The 17,462-nt window shown below is 44.0% G+C and overlaps 1 protein-coding gene across 2 annotated transcripts; it reads right to left on the reverse strand.

Annotated features, from left to right (window-relative positions):
* Positions 1 to 1,350: 1,350 nt before the first annotated feature.
* klhl24a (kelch-like family member 24a) lies at positions 1,351 to 16,782 on the reverse strand. 2 transcript variants are annotated; one of them, XM_042339127.1, is made up of 8 exons: positions 16,667 to 16,782; positions 13,229 to 13,310; positions 11,600 to 12,567; positions 10,390 to 10,574; positions 8,580 to 8,698; positions 4,689 to 4,877; positions 4,081 to 4,269; positions 1,351 to 3,281 (listed from the first exon to the last, which is right to left on the reverse strand). In XM_042339127.1, the coding sequence occupies exons 3-8, from the start codon at positions 12,517 to 12,519 to the stop codon at positions 3,084 to 3,086; spliced, it is 1,800 nt and encodes a 599-aa protein (XP_042195061.1). In that variant the 5' UTR covers positions 12,520 to 12,567; positions 13,229 to 13,310; positions 16,667 to 16,782; the 3' UTR covers positions 1,351 to 3,083. The 2 variants fall into 2 exon arrangements, with proteins under 2 accessions (XP_042195061.1, XP_042195060.1); XM_042339126.1 differs by lacking the exon at positions 13,229 to 13,310.
* Positions 16,783 to 17,462: the final 680 nt, after the last annotated feature.

Consider the following 17,462-nt stretch of genomic DNA (forward strand, 5'->3'; position numbering starts at 1 on the left):
AATTTAAGCAATAATTTTTATTTAGTTCTCCCTTACTCTCCTGAAGGTGTTGCTTCACATTGGGGTGCAATTCAAGGGGTGCTGATATCCAAGTGGCCATTATTAATCACTGAATCTAGACAGTGAGTTTCCAGGACACTATGGACCCCTGGGGATCAGAGAAGACCCAAACTTGTCCTCACCTAACATTCATACAGACACACTTTACTGAATAAGTCACCGGACAGTGATCAGGTGGGGGATATGAGGTTGATTTTTTGTTACCCAACCCAGGCGTACCAAGGTCAATTGTTTCTTCCCCAAACTACTGCCCAAGCTAAGGTCAGCTCAATTTAACAGTACTAGAAATGGAACCTATGTGGCTCAGTTTCACACTTTGTAGTGGCTTTACTAACTGGACAACGAGAAAGCTACGCAATTTTAAAATACAAATTCCGTTCAAGCATCAATTAATTATAAGGTATGTTCAAACATTGCTTTGATTTGGATACAAGGCCCACTCTTTACTAACGCTGCTGCGTGTTCAAACCACAGTAAGATCTGCACGTGATTCAAATAAGATTTTGATCTCACTTCCGTACACATCAATACTTCTGCTGAGCTGAGCTACCATAATAATTCAGTCAACAGCTTCTCCTCACAGGAGACCATACAGGTGCTGGCAGGCTGCACCATGTCTTAGCCCAAGATCCCAGCTGTTCCTGTTTACTGATACAGTAAAACAAAATCAGATACACAACTTAATATAAACGAGCTTTAAAATTAGGTAAAAAAAGTAACATTAAAGATGCTTTTAAAAATGCATAAAATAATTAATGCGATTAAGAAAAAAATAAATCATCAACAGACCCAACAAAGTGCATTCTGAGTGACTCCTTGATATAATGAGAGGGTGTTGAGGGGAGGGGAGGAACGTACATGGGTTAAATGCAGAGTAACACTCTCTCCACACTTCTCCATCAAGGCTGCCAGGTTAGGTACAGCATGCGTTGGATGTCATGTGTGTACTGCACTGCCCAGCAGTCCCTCATCAAATACAAAACAAATTAGACCCACAACAGATTGTGGGAAACAATGAATTTAAGTGCCCACAGAATGAGACCCCTTTGTAAATCTAACAGTACAATCCCTCTGACGGACTACACAGAATTTATCTGACATTTACTTCCCTTCTAGTTACTACTAATACATCAAATAAGCACCAGTCAATGTATTATTTATTCTCTGTCGCTCATTCATTCCCTGCCCACCCACCACATTACTGGGGAAGAATTCACATGGTATGTAAAACATACCTTATATATAGTACGGGGGCATATATAATAATAATAATCTTTGCATATACTGATATATATACTATTGAATAATAATTATTATTATTATATATATACTATTTGGTATATACCACACTATGTATGTAACCCATACTAGGTATAGGAGCATACATAAAAGGTACATGACTTACACAGTATACATGTCACAGGGTATAAATGTGTGGATAATACTATTTCTTTCAACTAAATATGTTCACATTTTGTATTCTGGAATGCAAAGGTGCAGGAGCCTCTTATAATGGTGAGAGGTTTTTCTGTGTCTGTGTAAAGTGATGGCTGGCACATCCTTGTATCTGCTTACAGCAGTGGCTGGCATCTCAGCACCTATATACAGTGGCAGGTGCTACTACCCTCCTCTGCTCACATACATGACTCCCCTAGTGCTGGGTACAGCAGGGGTTGGTAACCTTCACCTGTCTACAGCAGTGAGCGGCACTCCCCGGTCAGACAGTGATACCAGCATTTCCACAGACATTGAGACCTGGCACCCTCTTGCCCTGGGATAGTGGTGATTCACACAGCTCCCTCCCTACTTGTGTATAGTGCTGATGCCTGTAGGATTATCTGGTACACTCAGAGTCCCATTACACTGGGGTATAAGTTCCCAGAATCAAGTTCAACAACCTTCACTATCCTCATTGTAGGGATGATATAGCATGTAATTTGTTATTTGGTTATTATTTGTACTTCTAAATATCACCATAATCTGTCCACTCAGTACCAATAGAAAATGTTAGAGGGAACCTCGACTACAGATATGTTTTGTAATGTAACCCTGATTGGTCACAATCTCTACAATCTAACTGCAGCACCAGAGGGATTGAAGCAAACAAACTCGATTTAGAGCGATTTACTCAAAGACACAAAAAGAATGAAGAGACTCAGCATTGGGGTGAAATTCTAGGAAATGTGCACTTTCTTCTCATCGTGTGGAATTATGTGCATCATCCCATCACTGAGAGCAAGACAGCTCCTCCCTGAGCCCATCACAACACTCAAGGTAGTCAGGTCTGAAGTCTCATGTAATCCACTTGAAGACGTGTGTTAAGTTACGTAGTGTTTGAAGCTCTCACAAAGACTAAATAACTAGAAAGGAGTTTATCAACCAGAGTCTCCACTGCTCTGCTTTCCCGTAGCACCACCAGCCCAAAGTCACCAAAGAAATCCAAAGTCTTTGTTGTTAAAGTCCCCGCCATGAGGTCAAAGAGGGCTCTGTCTCTTTGGTTCATAACATCTCTAGAATATGTAGTAACCAAATCAAAATGAAGACCTCCCTCCACTGTTAGAACAAACTGCAAGCAACGGTTTCTGAATCACCAGCTACATCAGTAAGGTGACAGAAAAATCATTTTACCATTGCAAAAATAGTGGGTTAGACTGAGGTTACTGAATCTTCAATTGGATCTAGAGAGTCTGTGACATGGCCTTAATGTGCAGTAGACAACAAAACATCCAACTAGATGATGCTGGAGGCACTCTACGTGCAAAGAGCATTGTGATGGTGCAATGGCATCAGGTCATTGTGCATTTTAACATCACAAGAACCATTCACTGCACCATAACTTTACTGCCATAACAGAACGTACTTTGCAATAAAATTTAAAAAAGAAAAAGATGGCTACTTTGAGGGTTTTGCTAAAGACATCTACTTTAAAATGTGTCGAGGCACTCTTGAAGCTCCGAAAGACACTGTTGGGTGAGAGTATTTTTTATGACAAGGCATGTGATGCTGGTGCTGAGGTTCCTTGCTCAGGGTCTGTATTTATCATTGTATCTGTGGATTGTCACACAGCCATGGTAAGAGATAGCTCTAGGCATGGCTGCCATCGCTGTAATGATTCCTGTAGCTGGATCGTAGCAAGTGATGGTGTCAGAAGCTTCTCCATATTCTCCTCTGCCACCCAGGATGTAAATCCTGCCATTACACACTGACATGCCACAGCTCTCCTGTGTGATAAATAAACACAAATTATATTAGTCATAGTGGAGTCTTGCATCCTAGCTGGGCTTCCTGAGTCACTGAACCCAATATAAGCATGTTATTGAGCCATGGTGAAAGGTCACTCCATGGAAGCCAACAAACTTCAATATAATAGAAGGGTATGGGAGGGATTATGTAGAGACTCATGTGGAGGATAAACACCAACACAAACTGTTTGGGCCAATGGCCTGTTTGCATTCTGTACTTCTTTGTAAATCTATGTCTGATTTCCCTACAATAATCCTGATATCATCAGCGAAACCTGCTAGAATTTACTAAGGCTGCCAGCACTGAGAACTCGATTAACAATTGTCGAAAAAGAGAAAGTAATACTGCTTGGAAGGAGTTACTGATGATATAAGGGAGCTGGATTAATATCAGTAGAGATAAAGGCGATAATGAAGCAGTTACTGAGGCCAACAATGCAATAATACAATTAGACATACAGTTAGTGACATAGGGTGCTAGCTGGAAAGTGTTTGTAATTGTGACAATTCAATAAAGTTGGATCAATAGAAATTCAGTGTGTCAGGAATACAGAATTATGACTGTGAGTAGGTATTAAACCCTGACAATGTGAAGGAACTAAATTAACTTCAGTAGAGATACAGTCAGGATGGAAGGCTTTACTAAGGAATGCAAGGGAACTGGAGTAACACCAATGGATGTTCAGAGTTATTGATGGTGAGCGAGAGATTCACATATTAGTATTTGTGTTTTATTTCTTTGCCGCTTTTATTGAACATGTCTGGGACAATGCATTACCTGTCTACTGAACGTAGTCACAACATGCATCCAGTAGTCCTCTGCTGGGTCGTAGCAGAATAAGCACTTGGTCAGACCGCCTGCCACATACACAAGATTGTTCAGAGCCACGGCAGTGATGCATCGCTTAGCAATAGGAATGCAGGAGCGAAGCTGCCAGAGATCAGTCACTGGATCATAACATTGAACCTGTAAAGGAGTAAACAAAGAGTGAGGATGAATGACGAAGAGTGATGATATATGATTACTGTAAGAAGCATGTACCATGTATAAAAGTGCTGCAATGAACAGATAAACTTATAGATGAGTACAGTAATAGACATACAAAAACAAGTATTACAATGAACACACAAAATACCAGCAATAAACATATACAATACTGTAATCAGATGACATGGTCCTGTAAAAACACTGGATTATCAGGACACTGTGATCGCCAGTTACTGGGTTACCAGGTCAGTGTGATCAACCGGTCAAAAGGTTATAAGGTGAGTGTGATCCCTAGTCACTGTGCTGTCAGGTGAGATTGTGAGCATTAAACACCCAAACAATGGTTCATTCAGTGCTCTGCAACTCTGTCAGCAACCTGGTGTCTGTGTTAAACCCACCTTATCAGAGCACGTGTTGTCATCAGGTCCTCCTCCGATCACAAAGAGTTTATTGACACAGCTGACGACAGCGGGGGAGCTCACCGCTTCTTTGAGTGGTTCAACCTCTGTCCAGCGGTTGGAGAACGAGTCATAGCACTCTACACTGCTCAGGCGGTTTTGACCATCATAACCCCCGACAGCGTAGACCTACGAGTGAGGCAAAGCAAAGCAAATCAGTCTTGAGAAGAGAATGACTTCTGTAACTTTTTCCATTGGACTGGAAATGTCCCATTGATGGTTACCCCTATGCCCTTTCCTGAAACATTGTTCCAGTTGGGATTCAGGATGGTGTAAACCCTCTCATCTTTTGCACAGAAGTATTGAGTCCTTGGGGGAGAGACAAAGTGATACAATATCCTTTTAGCCACATACAAAAAAAAACATTAGTTTTCTGCACTGTGCTTCCGGGTGGGGTTGTAAAATGAGGGAGCTCTCAGTGTGCTCTTGTGAAACACAACAGATGAGGACAACCTCGATACGGTGCAATGTGCTGAATCATGTCCTTACCTGAAGGCTATGGTCTCAGACAGGTCTAAAAGAAACAGCTGCAGAGTCTCCTTCTCTCTAGACTCGCTGGAACATGCAGCTTACTCGTTGCTCAGCGCATTGTCTAATTCCATTGGGTTAATGTTATTTAATATCCCCAAAATATCATATTTTATACGTAATATTTTAACGCTAACTTTACCGGAATGTTGCGCGAATATTTCCTGACCAGCTAAATAAATCACCGAGGGTCATTACATACAGCACGAAAGAAGACTCCTGATCCCAAAGCGAGCAACACAAAGAAAACGGACAACACAGTCCATGAAGGCAACAAGATATAACCCAACAAACACACAGGCCCAAGTAGACTTGTACTGACTCAATCATTCTAAGCTGCTGGTTTCGGCTTGTTCTGGACACATTTGCTTAAATATCAAGTGCAGATGGCATCAATGGGGTTACTTGCTTGAACACATCACTGAGGCCAGTTGCCTGGGAGGTGGTTTAACGCTTCGGGGTGCATTATCAATTGAATGCGTGAGCCGCCTCCTTGCTTCTTATCTGTTTATGTTTTGAAATCAAGGTTGTGTGTGAGCGGAATATCAGCCGTCACACTTACACTGTTGCCTTTGTTACTTGCCCTTTCAAAAACCTACAGGAGTGAACGAGTAGCAGGAACTCCCTCTTTGACATAACAACAGGGAGTCAATCACCTGCTTGGAGCTTTGTCATTGAAGCGCGACAGTCGTGAATGTATTTTGTTCGACAGTCGTCATAAACTGATACATAACCTTATTCCCCATGCATAATCATTTGAGGACACAATGAAATAATGAATAGTCATATGAATTAACAAGTCATTTGATTGGAGGTACTGGGGAATAAAATTGGAGATAACAAATACTGTGGCTAAAATCCCCATTAAAAATAAATAATAATAATCCTTAAATTTGGTATACCGCTTTTCACGTCAGGAGAACGTCCCAAAGCACCTCGTAGCATATAATAATAATCTTTACATTTTGCATTTGATATAGTGCTTTATCTTTGAGACGTCTCAAAGCGCTTCACAGAATATACTGTAAAGTGAATTGACTGTATATATTGTGGGCGAAATGGGTCACCAATTGCGCGCAGCAGTGTCCCATGAAGAGTTGTGGATTGAAGTGATCAATTTATTATTTTTTTCAAGGAATTATTACCCCCAGAAAAGCCACCTGCCAATCAACTAACAACCGGGTTCCTACTTACTGCTAGGTAAACAGAGGCATGTGGAGTAACAAAACTTGCCCAACATTTCACTCTGCCGGGAATTGAACCCAGGTCTCTCGCTTGCGAGGCAAGTGCTCTAACCACTGAGCTACAGGCTCCATATACTGCAAACCTCGTCCTCACCTTTAAGGCCCATCCATGGCCTTGCCCCCTCCTACCTCTCTGACCTGCTGACTCTCTCCGTTCATCAGGCTCCGGTCTGCTCCATGTCTCCCGCCCAACCCGCCCTACCATCGGTGGCCGGGCTTTCAGCCTCTCTGCCCCCACACTCTGGAACTCCATCCCATGGTCCCTTCCCCTCGCTTCCTCCCTCGCCTCCTTCAAGGCCGGTCTCAAGACCCTTCTCTTCGATGGTGCCTTTGGTCTCCCTCCCACCTCTCTGCCTTCCCTCACTCCTACCCCACCCCTCCCCCATGCTTGTACCCCGACATCTGACTGTTCAGCGCTTTGGGACGTCCTCCCGACGTGCTCTATAAATGTAATTTTTTTGTTGTTGTTGAAGTGGAGTCACTATATGTTTTGTGGGACAATGTGGTAGCCAGTTGCACACATCAATGTCCCACAAACAGCCATGGAGAGAGTGATCAATTTATTTGGGGGATTTTTGGCCAGGACACCGGGAGACACTCCCTCTCTTTTCCAACAGTGCCATGGAATCTTTAACGTCTATCTGTATTATACTGTATGATAAGGAGACGTTTCCCTACAAGCTTCAATCCTAGATTATGTTTCCCTTTGTAATATATCTGCCAAACTTAATAACTGGTGAAATGAGTTTACATTCCCCTTACATGTCGTAATATCGGAGTTATTATTGTCGGTCTCAACGTTCAATTGGCTGCAGTGGTAACCTATCAAGAGAGTCTGCGATGTACATGTTACCAGGTGTAGCAATCCTTCCTTGTGTTGGAGGATTTATCTTCAAACGTAATAATTATAGTCTTGTACTTGGAACTTAAATCATTAAAAGCGCAGAGATGAGCTGGAAACAACAGAGCTGGAAAAGCCAGTTCGTGAGAAAGGAGGCCAAGATTGCCCTCGGGTGACAAACGGTTACAAAACATCCATAAGGCCATCCACTTTCTATGTGTTGCATCACGCTGCTCTGTTAGTCAACTGTGTTCTTTGCACCTGCTACTCTTCAACAAGACAAAATGGGGCAGATATACACATGGGGAGATAGGACAGTGCTTGGGAGTCGGGGAAGAAAAGGGGGGGCTCTGGACACGTTGGACAATATTTCAATCACATCCAGGAAATCTCCGTTCACACTCCAGCACATCAAAATCTTATTTTAAGATTAGAAAAAGATTCCTTTTATTTCAAAGGATACAATACAGGGCATATACACCACCAAGGTCACAAACACTTTATACAGATACACCTGTGAGACTGTGAGGAACTAACACTTGGGCAATCTAACATCTTTTACTTTGTTAATTTGCCTTCACCTACAAAATGCACATTCATTAGACTTTACAGTGCTCAAATGCCTTCACTCTCTGGCACCTCACTACCTCTCCGACCTCCTCCCAATCCACCACCCGTGCCTCCGCTCGACTGGCACCAGCCTCCTGCTCGACTCTCGCACCCATTATCGAAAGTCGCGCTTTCAGCCACTACGCCCCGAAACAAAACTCTGGAACACTCTCCCTCAACCCCTGCACCCTGCCCTCTCTTTCCCCTATTTCAAGTCCCGCCTGAAAACCTTCCTCTTCAACTGTGCTTACAGCCCCAGACACCCTCACCCCCCCTCCCCGGCTCGGAATCAGCCTGAGACGCTACCCTGAGTGCAAGATGTTGTTGTTATACAGTACTATCTCGCAAAGTGCTTTGAGGCGTCCTGATGTGGAAGGCACTATACCAAATACCAGGATTATCATTATTACTTTCTAACAAGTGAGTCTCCAATATTTAGTTGGTTATATGAATAGTTTAGTTTATTGAATAATTTTCACTGTAAATGAAATATTCCATTAATTTCACTATATATTTTTTATTAAAAAATATGTTTCTTTATGCATTGCTTTACTTGTGTTAGGGTCAAGCAAATCTAAACTTTGAATGTTGCTTTAAAGTTCCAGTCACCTTGCCAAGCAGGACAGCCATCTTGTGACGCCATCGACCTTTGTTTAAGGAGGCCACTCGCATCCAGATGTTGAGTTGGGAGTTGTACATCCACACATCACGGTTGTTGATTCTGCCACCTGTCAAACAGAGGGGAAGGGAAGATAGTGAGCACCATGATTTAGTCTAACTTGAATGGGTGCCTGTGCCAGAGGCTCTCTGCTATTATACTATGTGACTCAATTTTTTTGTGCACTTTTTTGTGTTTCTTATTTCTGAGAATCTGAATTGAAATCTAGCTACAGTGTTGTTCCTTCACTGGTTTTCACTTTCTATCTTTCTATCACCAGATCCTGTCAGTCCTCTAACCTTATTATAGAACATGTATCTATGTAGCCTCTTGCAGTCTGCCACAATCATGGAGGAATGAGGGAGTGAGATGACAACACCGCCTATTCGCAGGATTTGGTGTCCCTGTTGTTTTCTCCTGATTTCAAAAAGTCTCCCTTGCTACACTAACCTAACCTGTACATCCATACCCTACCCTCCCTCCTGCTAACCTGTGCCTTCTTCCTCCAGCATTTCCCCTGCTCATGACCCTGAACTGCATAGACCTTTGTCATTATTGGTATCTAAAGATATGACATTTAAGTTCAGTCTGATTCTTGTTTCTCCATTCTACGTCTGAGCAGCGCTGTACATAATTGCCTATCTGAACCTGAGTTTTATTTTGCCAAATGGGGTGCAGGGAAAAGAAAAAAGGAATTTGCATGGAGCCATAATATATTTTTTAGACCATTTCCTGATTAACTTGTCTTTGCTTCAAGGCATCCAAACAATACCCACAGACCAGAAATTTCTAAATAAATACCAACACCTGGGGCATAAACAGTGCTACTGATGTGAGACTAAAAGGAAATAAGACACATTGGTAGGCAAAGTACTGATCTCTACAGATCTATTACCTTTTCTATTACCTTTTATCTGACCCTTTCTCCCTTTGTTTCCAGCCTTGCTAGTGCTGAACTATGGGACTTGGTAATTTGGGTTCTCAATTAAAAAAAAAGGATACTTTTAAAGTCACTGAAAATGAATCACCGTTTGTTATAAAGCTCAAGAAATCAACTAAAACCACTTATCCCTAAGAGATGTTTTGGACACTTCTTCTGTTTGTAAAAGTGCACTAGATATTTGACGCTGGCACTATATATGGCCCCTCAGCAAATTAGGATTAGGGTAGCAAAATTGTGCGAGATGATCTGATGCTTGGTGACACAGAGACATAGTGAGAGACAGACAAACAGGCAGAGGAGCCCGAGGAAGAGAACTAGAGCAAGCAGAGAAATAGACAAGAGTGAAATCAACCATAGAAAAAAATTGGCAAAAAAAGACACATAGAGATAAACATACAATGGAGATTCACAGCCAAATATTCACAAGTTTCTTTATATTTAAACTTACTATTCATTCCCTCAGGCTCTATCTGTTTCTTGGAAAAAAATGGTTCACTTAAAAAAAAAAATTACTTGACACACACTCCAATTAAACAGAGCGCTTTTTTTTCTAGGAAATTCTAGGAAATCCACAATGTGTGGTTATCACATGTCGCATAAGGTAAGCTGGCAAACAGGTAATATCAGCAGAGAATAGCTTGCACTCAGCAGCCAGGTAAGAGACTGCCATCATGAGACTGCTCACAATTATCTCATAAAGGGGCTCTTGTATTTCTTCAGCTCTTTATGTTTTACCGGATTTTAACCCAAAGATGAAATGATAGCACATTAACCCACACTCTATGCAACAAAAACAACACCTCAATGCTCCCTCTTACCTGACACAAGAATGTCATTCCTCAGGGCACATACTGCGTATTCAGATTTGGTAAATTCTGGGAGTTTGGCCAGCGACTTCCATTCACCAGTCATTGGGTCATAACATTCGGTGTAGGGCAAATTAAAGCCTCCTACCCGCTCACACCCACCTACCACCACAATAACCTCAGAATAACCGGTGGACCTGTGAATAAATGAGCACAATTACAAGATGAAAAATCCCACATTAATCAGAAAACTGTGCAGAAAAGCACCAGAAATCAATGGATTTTAAAACAAGATCAACTAGGAGCAGCGGAGTACAACAATAACAACAAATTGCATTTCTATAGCACCTTTCAGTCGCGAGGTGTTGTATAAGTGTTGAGAGCTATCACACTGCAGCCTGATTTTGAGTCTGATTGAAAATTTGTTAGGATAGGAAAGCTCTGCTGCTTCTGAGAGGGACCTCAGTGCAAGTACAGTGATCTGGATAATTTATCCACATAATGTGAATGCCAACAGTTAGAACAAAGAGCTGGAATTTAATCTGTGGATAATTTTAGATGGGTCAGGTGAGACCAAGGCAAATCTTTGGCAGTCCAAACTGCTCGTGCCTGCCATCCACCTGATAGACAAATATATGAAGATGTCAGGGGCATTTTCTCAGTGACCTGCAATGTGCAAAACTGAATGAAAAGCCAGGTCTGGCAGTCAGATGTTCCAATCTCTTTAACAGTACAAAACAGCTGATGTCCCATCAGTGCCCTTTTGCTATTTTCCTCCAGGCATTTCATCCAAATGAACGCGTAATTGTCAAGCACTTTGTGTTCAGCGTCAAACTTAGTTCAACCCTAAAACACCCTAAAACAGTATGGATCAACTGAAAATTTGAAAAAAAATTGTGGAACTCATTGCCAGAAGCCTTTGTTGAAATTGAAAGCAATGATGCATTTAAGAAGCTCAATGGATGCATGAATGAGAAGGGAAAAGAAGAGCATGGGAAAGGGATAGGGAGAGAGGATTTGGAGAGAAGATTTGGAGGGGTGGAGTATAAACACTGGTGAGGGCTAGTTAGGCCAAATGGCCTGTTTCATACTGTACAGTCAATGTAATTCTATGCAAATGAGCAGAAACAGACCAGGTTTGTTCCTCTTTGTGATAAGGATACAGCACTGTACTGCCCTGAGCAACATAGCGTCTTTGTAGGCAAACTCAGGTTCCACTCACCTGCGGGGCCTGGTTCTCGGTGACATCATCTCATTGCCGAGCACGTGGTACCTCCTTGCCTCGTGGAGGAGCTGGTAGCAGTCAGGGGAGTTCTGGATCAACTGGTCCCCTTCTACTGTCTGAACAAAGTAATTTGGATGCAGTAGAGGGAGCCTGACATGGGTCAATAGCTCTTTCATTATGGGCCTTCTACGCTCCATGTCGTGATAGATCCAGCGCATTACTGACTCAAACACGATCTCTTCTTTACTGACGGCCAATTCATCCCTGCAGACATAGTCGATGAGCTCATCCTTCTCCATTTCCAGGAACTCCTCATGCTGAGAAACATCTGGAAATACCTGCAGGGCATAGCTCTTGCACTTGGACTGAAGCACCTTCAATGAGTGAGTGTCCGCAAACTTCTGGATGCCAAGGCAATTGCATGGGTCAAGTTGCTCCTCCAGGAACTTGGCACATGCATCTCGGATGGCACTGATCTGGAACAAGCTGGAGGTCTCAAAGAGGTACTGCACGTTGTCCGTGGTGATCTTCACCTTCCCGGTGTAGACGTACTGCAAGAACTGATCCATGGCGTCGGCAAAGATCCCGTTGATCTCCACCAGCATCTCTCTGCTCTCACGGTGGTCATTGCAGAACATAGCCCTGAAGTAGCTACTGCAGGACGAGAGGACAGCGCGGTGGCAGGGGAACTCCCGACCTTCCACGCAGATAACCACATCAGTGAAGAGACGGCTGTCTCGGAATTCATTGAGGATCTGTAGGATGCTCTCCGCGTGGGAGGAGCCCGATGAGAAGTCAAAAATATCTTGGTTCACAGCCAGCTTCTGGTCCACTTCAAAGACCTTGCGCTTGGTCACTGGCGAGTCACGGAAGCGACTGTCATCTCTGTTCATACGTCGTCCCAGAATCAGCACCATGGCTGGTGCTCCTGCTCACCACAACTTCTCAGCAAGGAGCTTGTTACCCTGCGATCAGACACAACACATTCTATTAACATTTCCAAATGAAGCAAAGATTGTGGGATATGCAGCATCAAGGTTGCACTATATACAGAGAATAATACTTCTGATCTCTATAATTCACTGGAATATACAGTAGTGTACTTCTCATTCTTACTCTACGTTGGAGCAGTGAAATCAGGCATAAAGAGGTAATATACTACGTGTTCTGTGTTGCACACTGAGCAGTATAAAAGAGTAACATACTGTACACAGGGAGTGTTACAGGAGTGCAAGATGAAAACAAGTTCTTATTGTGTCACAGTGTGATCAGAATCAGCTGTTGGTTTGCGTATAAATGCTAAAGTTATTTATTAGTGTCCTGACACAAGGATTGGGTCCTTTGAGTATAACCTTCCAGCTTCCATATCTTTCCAAGATTTAATCTCTGCAAACAGGTTTTTAACTGCAGTGATACTGTGTGGTTATTCACTGATAAGAATATCAACAAAGATGAAAGTATCAAAGCACACAAGAGAGCCCTCAGCTTCAGTTACGTGCAGTCAGTCTGGTTTGCTGACATACAGTGGCAGAAGGAAGCTGTGTGGGTTTAATTGTTGTCCTGATTTTAGGTGCTCTGCTCTAGGTTTTCTTTCTTAACCCTTTCAAATCCTGAATCATAGCTTACATTTTAGAACATGCAGCACTCCCTCTGCACTTTCAAGTACTCCAAGGTCAGCGCAGCCCAGCCAGGACACAGATAATGCTCTCTGTACAAGAAACAGTTAATTTAATTTTTTAAATATTACCTTAGCTGTTACCTCAAAAATACAAGCCATTATTTATCAAAACAACCATATCCTCAACTAGATGAATAGTGAGCAGTTCACTGCGATTCCTATTATATATTCAGAAACAAACATGAGCAAGCCATACAGTTGCTTTGAATGCTGAGGTATTGCACCATGTATTATATGTGTCCTTCAGCACTGTTAGACAGCTGTGTGGGTGGACTCAGATCACAGCCTCCAATCAGACACGGGTCTGTGGGTTGAATCACACCCAGATATGACCAATTGATAGTTTTGGTGTACACAAGATTGTCAGAACCAGCTTTATATAACTTTCCTTGGAATTAAGAAGGCGGGAGCCTGATTGCATCATTGCACTGGGACACAAGTTACCCCATCTGTGAGTAATACATGTTTACTTTAAACACATTTCTAATTAAATTGTCAGAAAAAAAACACAAAAACATTGCACCATAGAGTATATGAATGCTAACAGGACAACAACTTGTTCTTATAGACTGTGCAACCACAACTTGCATTTATATAGCGCCCTTCACGCAGGGTATCATATATAGCATTGTCTACTTGGAGGACGTCTTGAATCTCTTTACAATGAAAAGTTTGATTGATGAGTGAGATGGGAAAGGGGGCGGGGGTGGTGGGGGGGTGGTGCAAGGTGACCGAAAGCTTACTCAGATATGTAGATTTACAGAAGACTATTGGAGATTGGTGGAGAGAATGGAACATGAAGAATTTTGGGTGGGAGTTCCAGTGACTCACAGCTTGACCACATTTGGTAGTTTGGGGGTGGGGGCGTGGGAGGAGGGGGCAGAGTTTGCAGAACAAAGTGGGACAGAGTGGGTGCTTCAGTCCTTTGCAGAATTAGGATGCTGCATGGAGGGATTTGATGATCAGTTTAAGGATCTAGAAATCAATTCCTCTGGCAACTGGGAGACAATGCACCTTAATAATAATAATCCTTGCATTCGACCTTGGTGAGGGTAGGGTTGTGCACGCAGCCTAGTGCAGGTGAGTACCCAGAGATGAGCTGCTAATTGGGCCAGTTTTACCCTACAACCAAATGGGCAGAAAGCCAAATGGGCAGCCTGTTTTAACACGAGAGTTCCTGTTCCTGAAGAAACTTCTACATTTTGTGTGCCACGTGTTTGCATATGCCTTTGTGTAAATAATAGCCCACGTGATACCCGGATGTACTGTAAAACTTGGTGTGTACATGTAATGTCTCTGCGTTTCTACACAGGTGTGAATTGTGCACGAGGAGCATTTGCTTTTTAATCAATCAATCAAAATAAAAATCTGCGAGTAATTTGTGATTCTTTCAGTCTGCTTTGGCACTGGAATTTACGAAACGCTTCAATCAATTGCAATAACCACTTTAGGTAAGTGTATATGATCTCGCCTTCTCTCAAACACGTACAGTATTTACCTACCATCCCATCTATAAACAGTACTGCACCTTCTGCGCACGGCTACACAGAACCGTGCCTGAGGAGCCAGAGCAGCAACAACAACTTGCATTTACATATTGTTCTTGGTCCAGGATAGTGTCTCAGAGCCCTGAACAGTGAGGACAGAGACCGAACCATCCCTAACAATGTGCCAGTGGGACCCAGGCTGCGGGCGATGCCACCCAACCCGCTGTAGTTTACAGAATCAATCGCTGAAATCCGTCCTCAGCGTTTTTAAATAATCCAAGTCCCCAACAAGTGATACAGTGGTTAATTTCAGCAGTAATTAGAGCGAATCTCGGGATCATAACCACAAGGCGCCTGAAATTGCAACACTGCCTCAGCATTCGCCGAGAGATCACTGAGGTCCAGTCACTTTTGATCAGCACGGTGACTTGAGTCTCAGTGCGGGAGCCAGCAGCAGCCAGTACATTATCACCGATTAAAATCCATCTTACTGACGTTCACGCATGTTACCACATCAGCTGCTCTCACAGTAAACAATGTAACTCGGGATCAGCTGTGAAATGAACCAAAACAGACCATTTGCTGGGAAGCTAAAGCTCGCCCTCTCCCGATCTGACAAAGTACTGAACTCTTGTCAAACAATAACAACTAGCATTTATGGGTTAATGCATTATTATTATTGTTATTACTATTATTCAGTTTAACCTGTCTGGTTGGAGGGAGCAATGCTAAGCAAAAAGCTCGCCTCCCCTCCCGAATGCCCAATCGTTACCCGAGCAAATGGTACAACGTGTCATTTATTCTCCTTTTTGATCGGTCTTTGTTTTTTGGAAACTTCCTTAAAGACGCCGACGTAAACAAAGAGGATCACATGGCAGAACAACACACAACAACAACAACAACAACACACACGCACACACAAAAAAAAATCCCACACGCAGCTCAAACAACACACGTTTATGGGTTTAAACATCCAAAGAAAAGCAGCAGCTTCTCCAGAAATAAAAATAATGCACCAAAACACGTTCGCGCTCTCTGGGTGGAGGTCAGAGCCCAGTTTGGAATAATTGGGAATATTGAGGATTTTATTACCCCCCAAAGGAGCACATAATCAGATCTGATTATTTTTCCCCCACAACTAAACTCCAGATCCAGTGCTGGATGTCAACGTACGCACTTTTAAATAGGAGATTAGATAACAACTGCACTTCCACACACACAACACACACACAGACAACATACAACACACAACACACACACAGACAACATACAACACACACACAGACAACACACAACGCAGAACACACACACAGACAACACACAACACACACACAGACAACACACACACAGACAACATACAACACACAACACACACAGACAACACACACACAGACAACATACAACACACAACACACACAGACAACACACAACACACACAAAAACAAGCGGAGAGTGACAGCTTTTGCATCATTTCGATTCAAACAAAAAGCCTTCAGATGAAGCAATGATCCCCGACCCCATCCGAACAACATCGACCATCCGCATCCCCCCCCCACCCCCCAACCTCCAACCCCCCAACACCCCACTCCCCCCCCCACCCCCCCCACCCCCCCCCCCAACCCCCCCCCACTCCCCCACCCCCAACCCCCCCCCCCCCCCCCCCCCCCCCCCACTCCCCCCCAACCCAACCCCCACTCCCCCAACACCCCACTCCCCCCCCACTCCCCACCCCCCCCCCCCCAACCCCCACTCCCCCAAACCCCCACCCCCCCCCCCCCCACCCCCCCACCGTTGCAAACAGTTGCAAAGTTTTTTTTCTTCAACAGTCGGTTCACAATTCCCAAAAGGGGTACTGTCTGAAACAGATCCAAATAAGTGCATCGACGGAGTCATTCTTACCGAAAGGGGGAAAGAGAAGCAGCGGCCGATGTGTTACCTCTGATGCGTTGTTTCGTCTCCCACTGCGCGATCGCTGCGCTGTGTGTGTGTGTGTGACTGCAGCGAGTGGTCCGCTCTCTCTCTCTCTCTCTCTCACTCACTCACTCACTCTCTCACTCACTCACTCACTCACTCACATCCCCTGTGTCTGTCTGTCTGTCTGAAGCTAAACAAAGAGCCTCAACATCAGCATCACACGCACATCGCATCACCGACCCATCCCCGTGCATTCTGGACTATGTAGTCAGTGCCTCCTCCTTGGGGAGGGACACAGACTAGAAAGGGTTCCTTTTTTTTTTGGTCAACCCTTCCAACCCCCCCACCCCCCCCCCCCCCCCCCATCCCCACCCGCTCCCCACTATCAGGTATCCGGAAATCCATCACCCCGCAGAACAGTGTGCCCGGGCCGGGCCGGGCCGGCAGCTCTTCCCCCCCCGTTTGGCCGCCCGCACGCGGAAATTCCTGTTTCTGGAATGGCATGTGCCACCGTTTCCCCCCCCCCCCCCCCCCCCCGCCCGCTTTGGCTGGAGGAAAGGAGACCCAGGTCCATCCCAGTTTGCCTTCCGCCATCCTGGCGCGTGCTCGCGTGCGCACGTCCTGGCCCGAAAGTGTATGCCGCATCCTGAGATATTATTTCCCAGCAGGAATCTGTCTAATTTGTTCTTGAAGGAATCAATACTTTGCGCTTCTGCTCTCTCCCCTGTGGGACACTAAATGCAGAGAACATTAGGTGCACTAAAAGCATTGTCTGCGAAGC

Source organism: Callorhinchus milii, unplaced genomic scaffold (assembly GCF_018977255.1).
Source record: "Callorhinchus milii isolate IMCB2004 unplaced genomic scaffold, IMCB_Cmil_1.0 Scaffold11, whole genome shotgun sequence".
Lineage (NCBI taxonomy): Eukaryota > Metazoa > Chordata > Chondrichthyes > Chimaeriformes > Callorhinchidae > Callorhinchus > Callorhinchus milii.

Excerpts from the sequence above, each read along its gene's own strand:
- klhl24a (XM_042339126.1), bottom strand. The coding sequence starts at position 12,519 with ATGGTGCTGATTCTGGGACGACGTATGAACAGAGATGACAGTCGCTTC. Across the intron at positions 10,575-11,599 it reads CCGAGAACCAGGCCCCGCAG|GTCCACCGGTTATTCTGAGG; the intron begins GTGAGTGGAACC and ends ATTTATTCACAG. Across the intron at positions 4,878-8,579 it reads TGGCTGTCCTGCTTGGCAAG|GTCTACGCTGTCGGGGGTTA; the intron begins GTGACTGGAACT and ends CCTCACTCGTAG.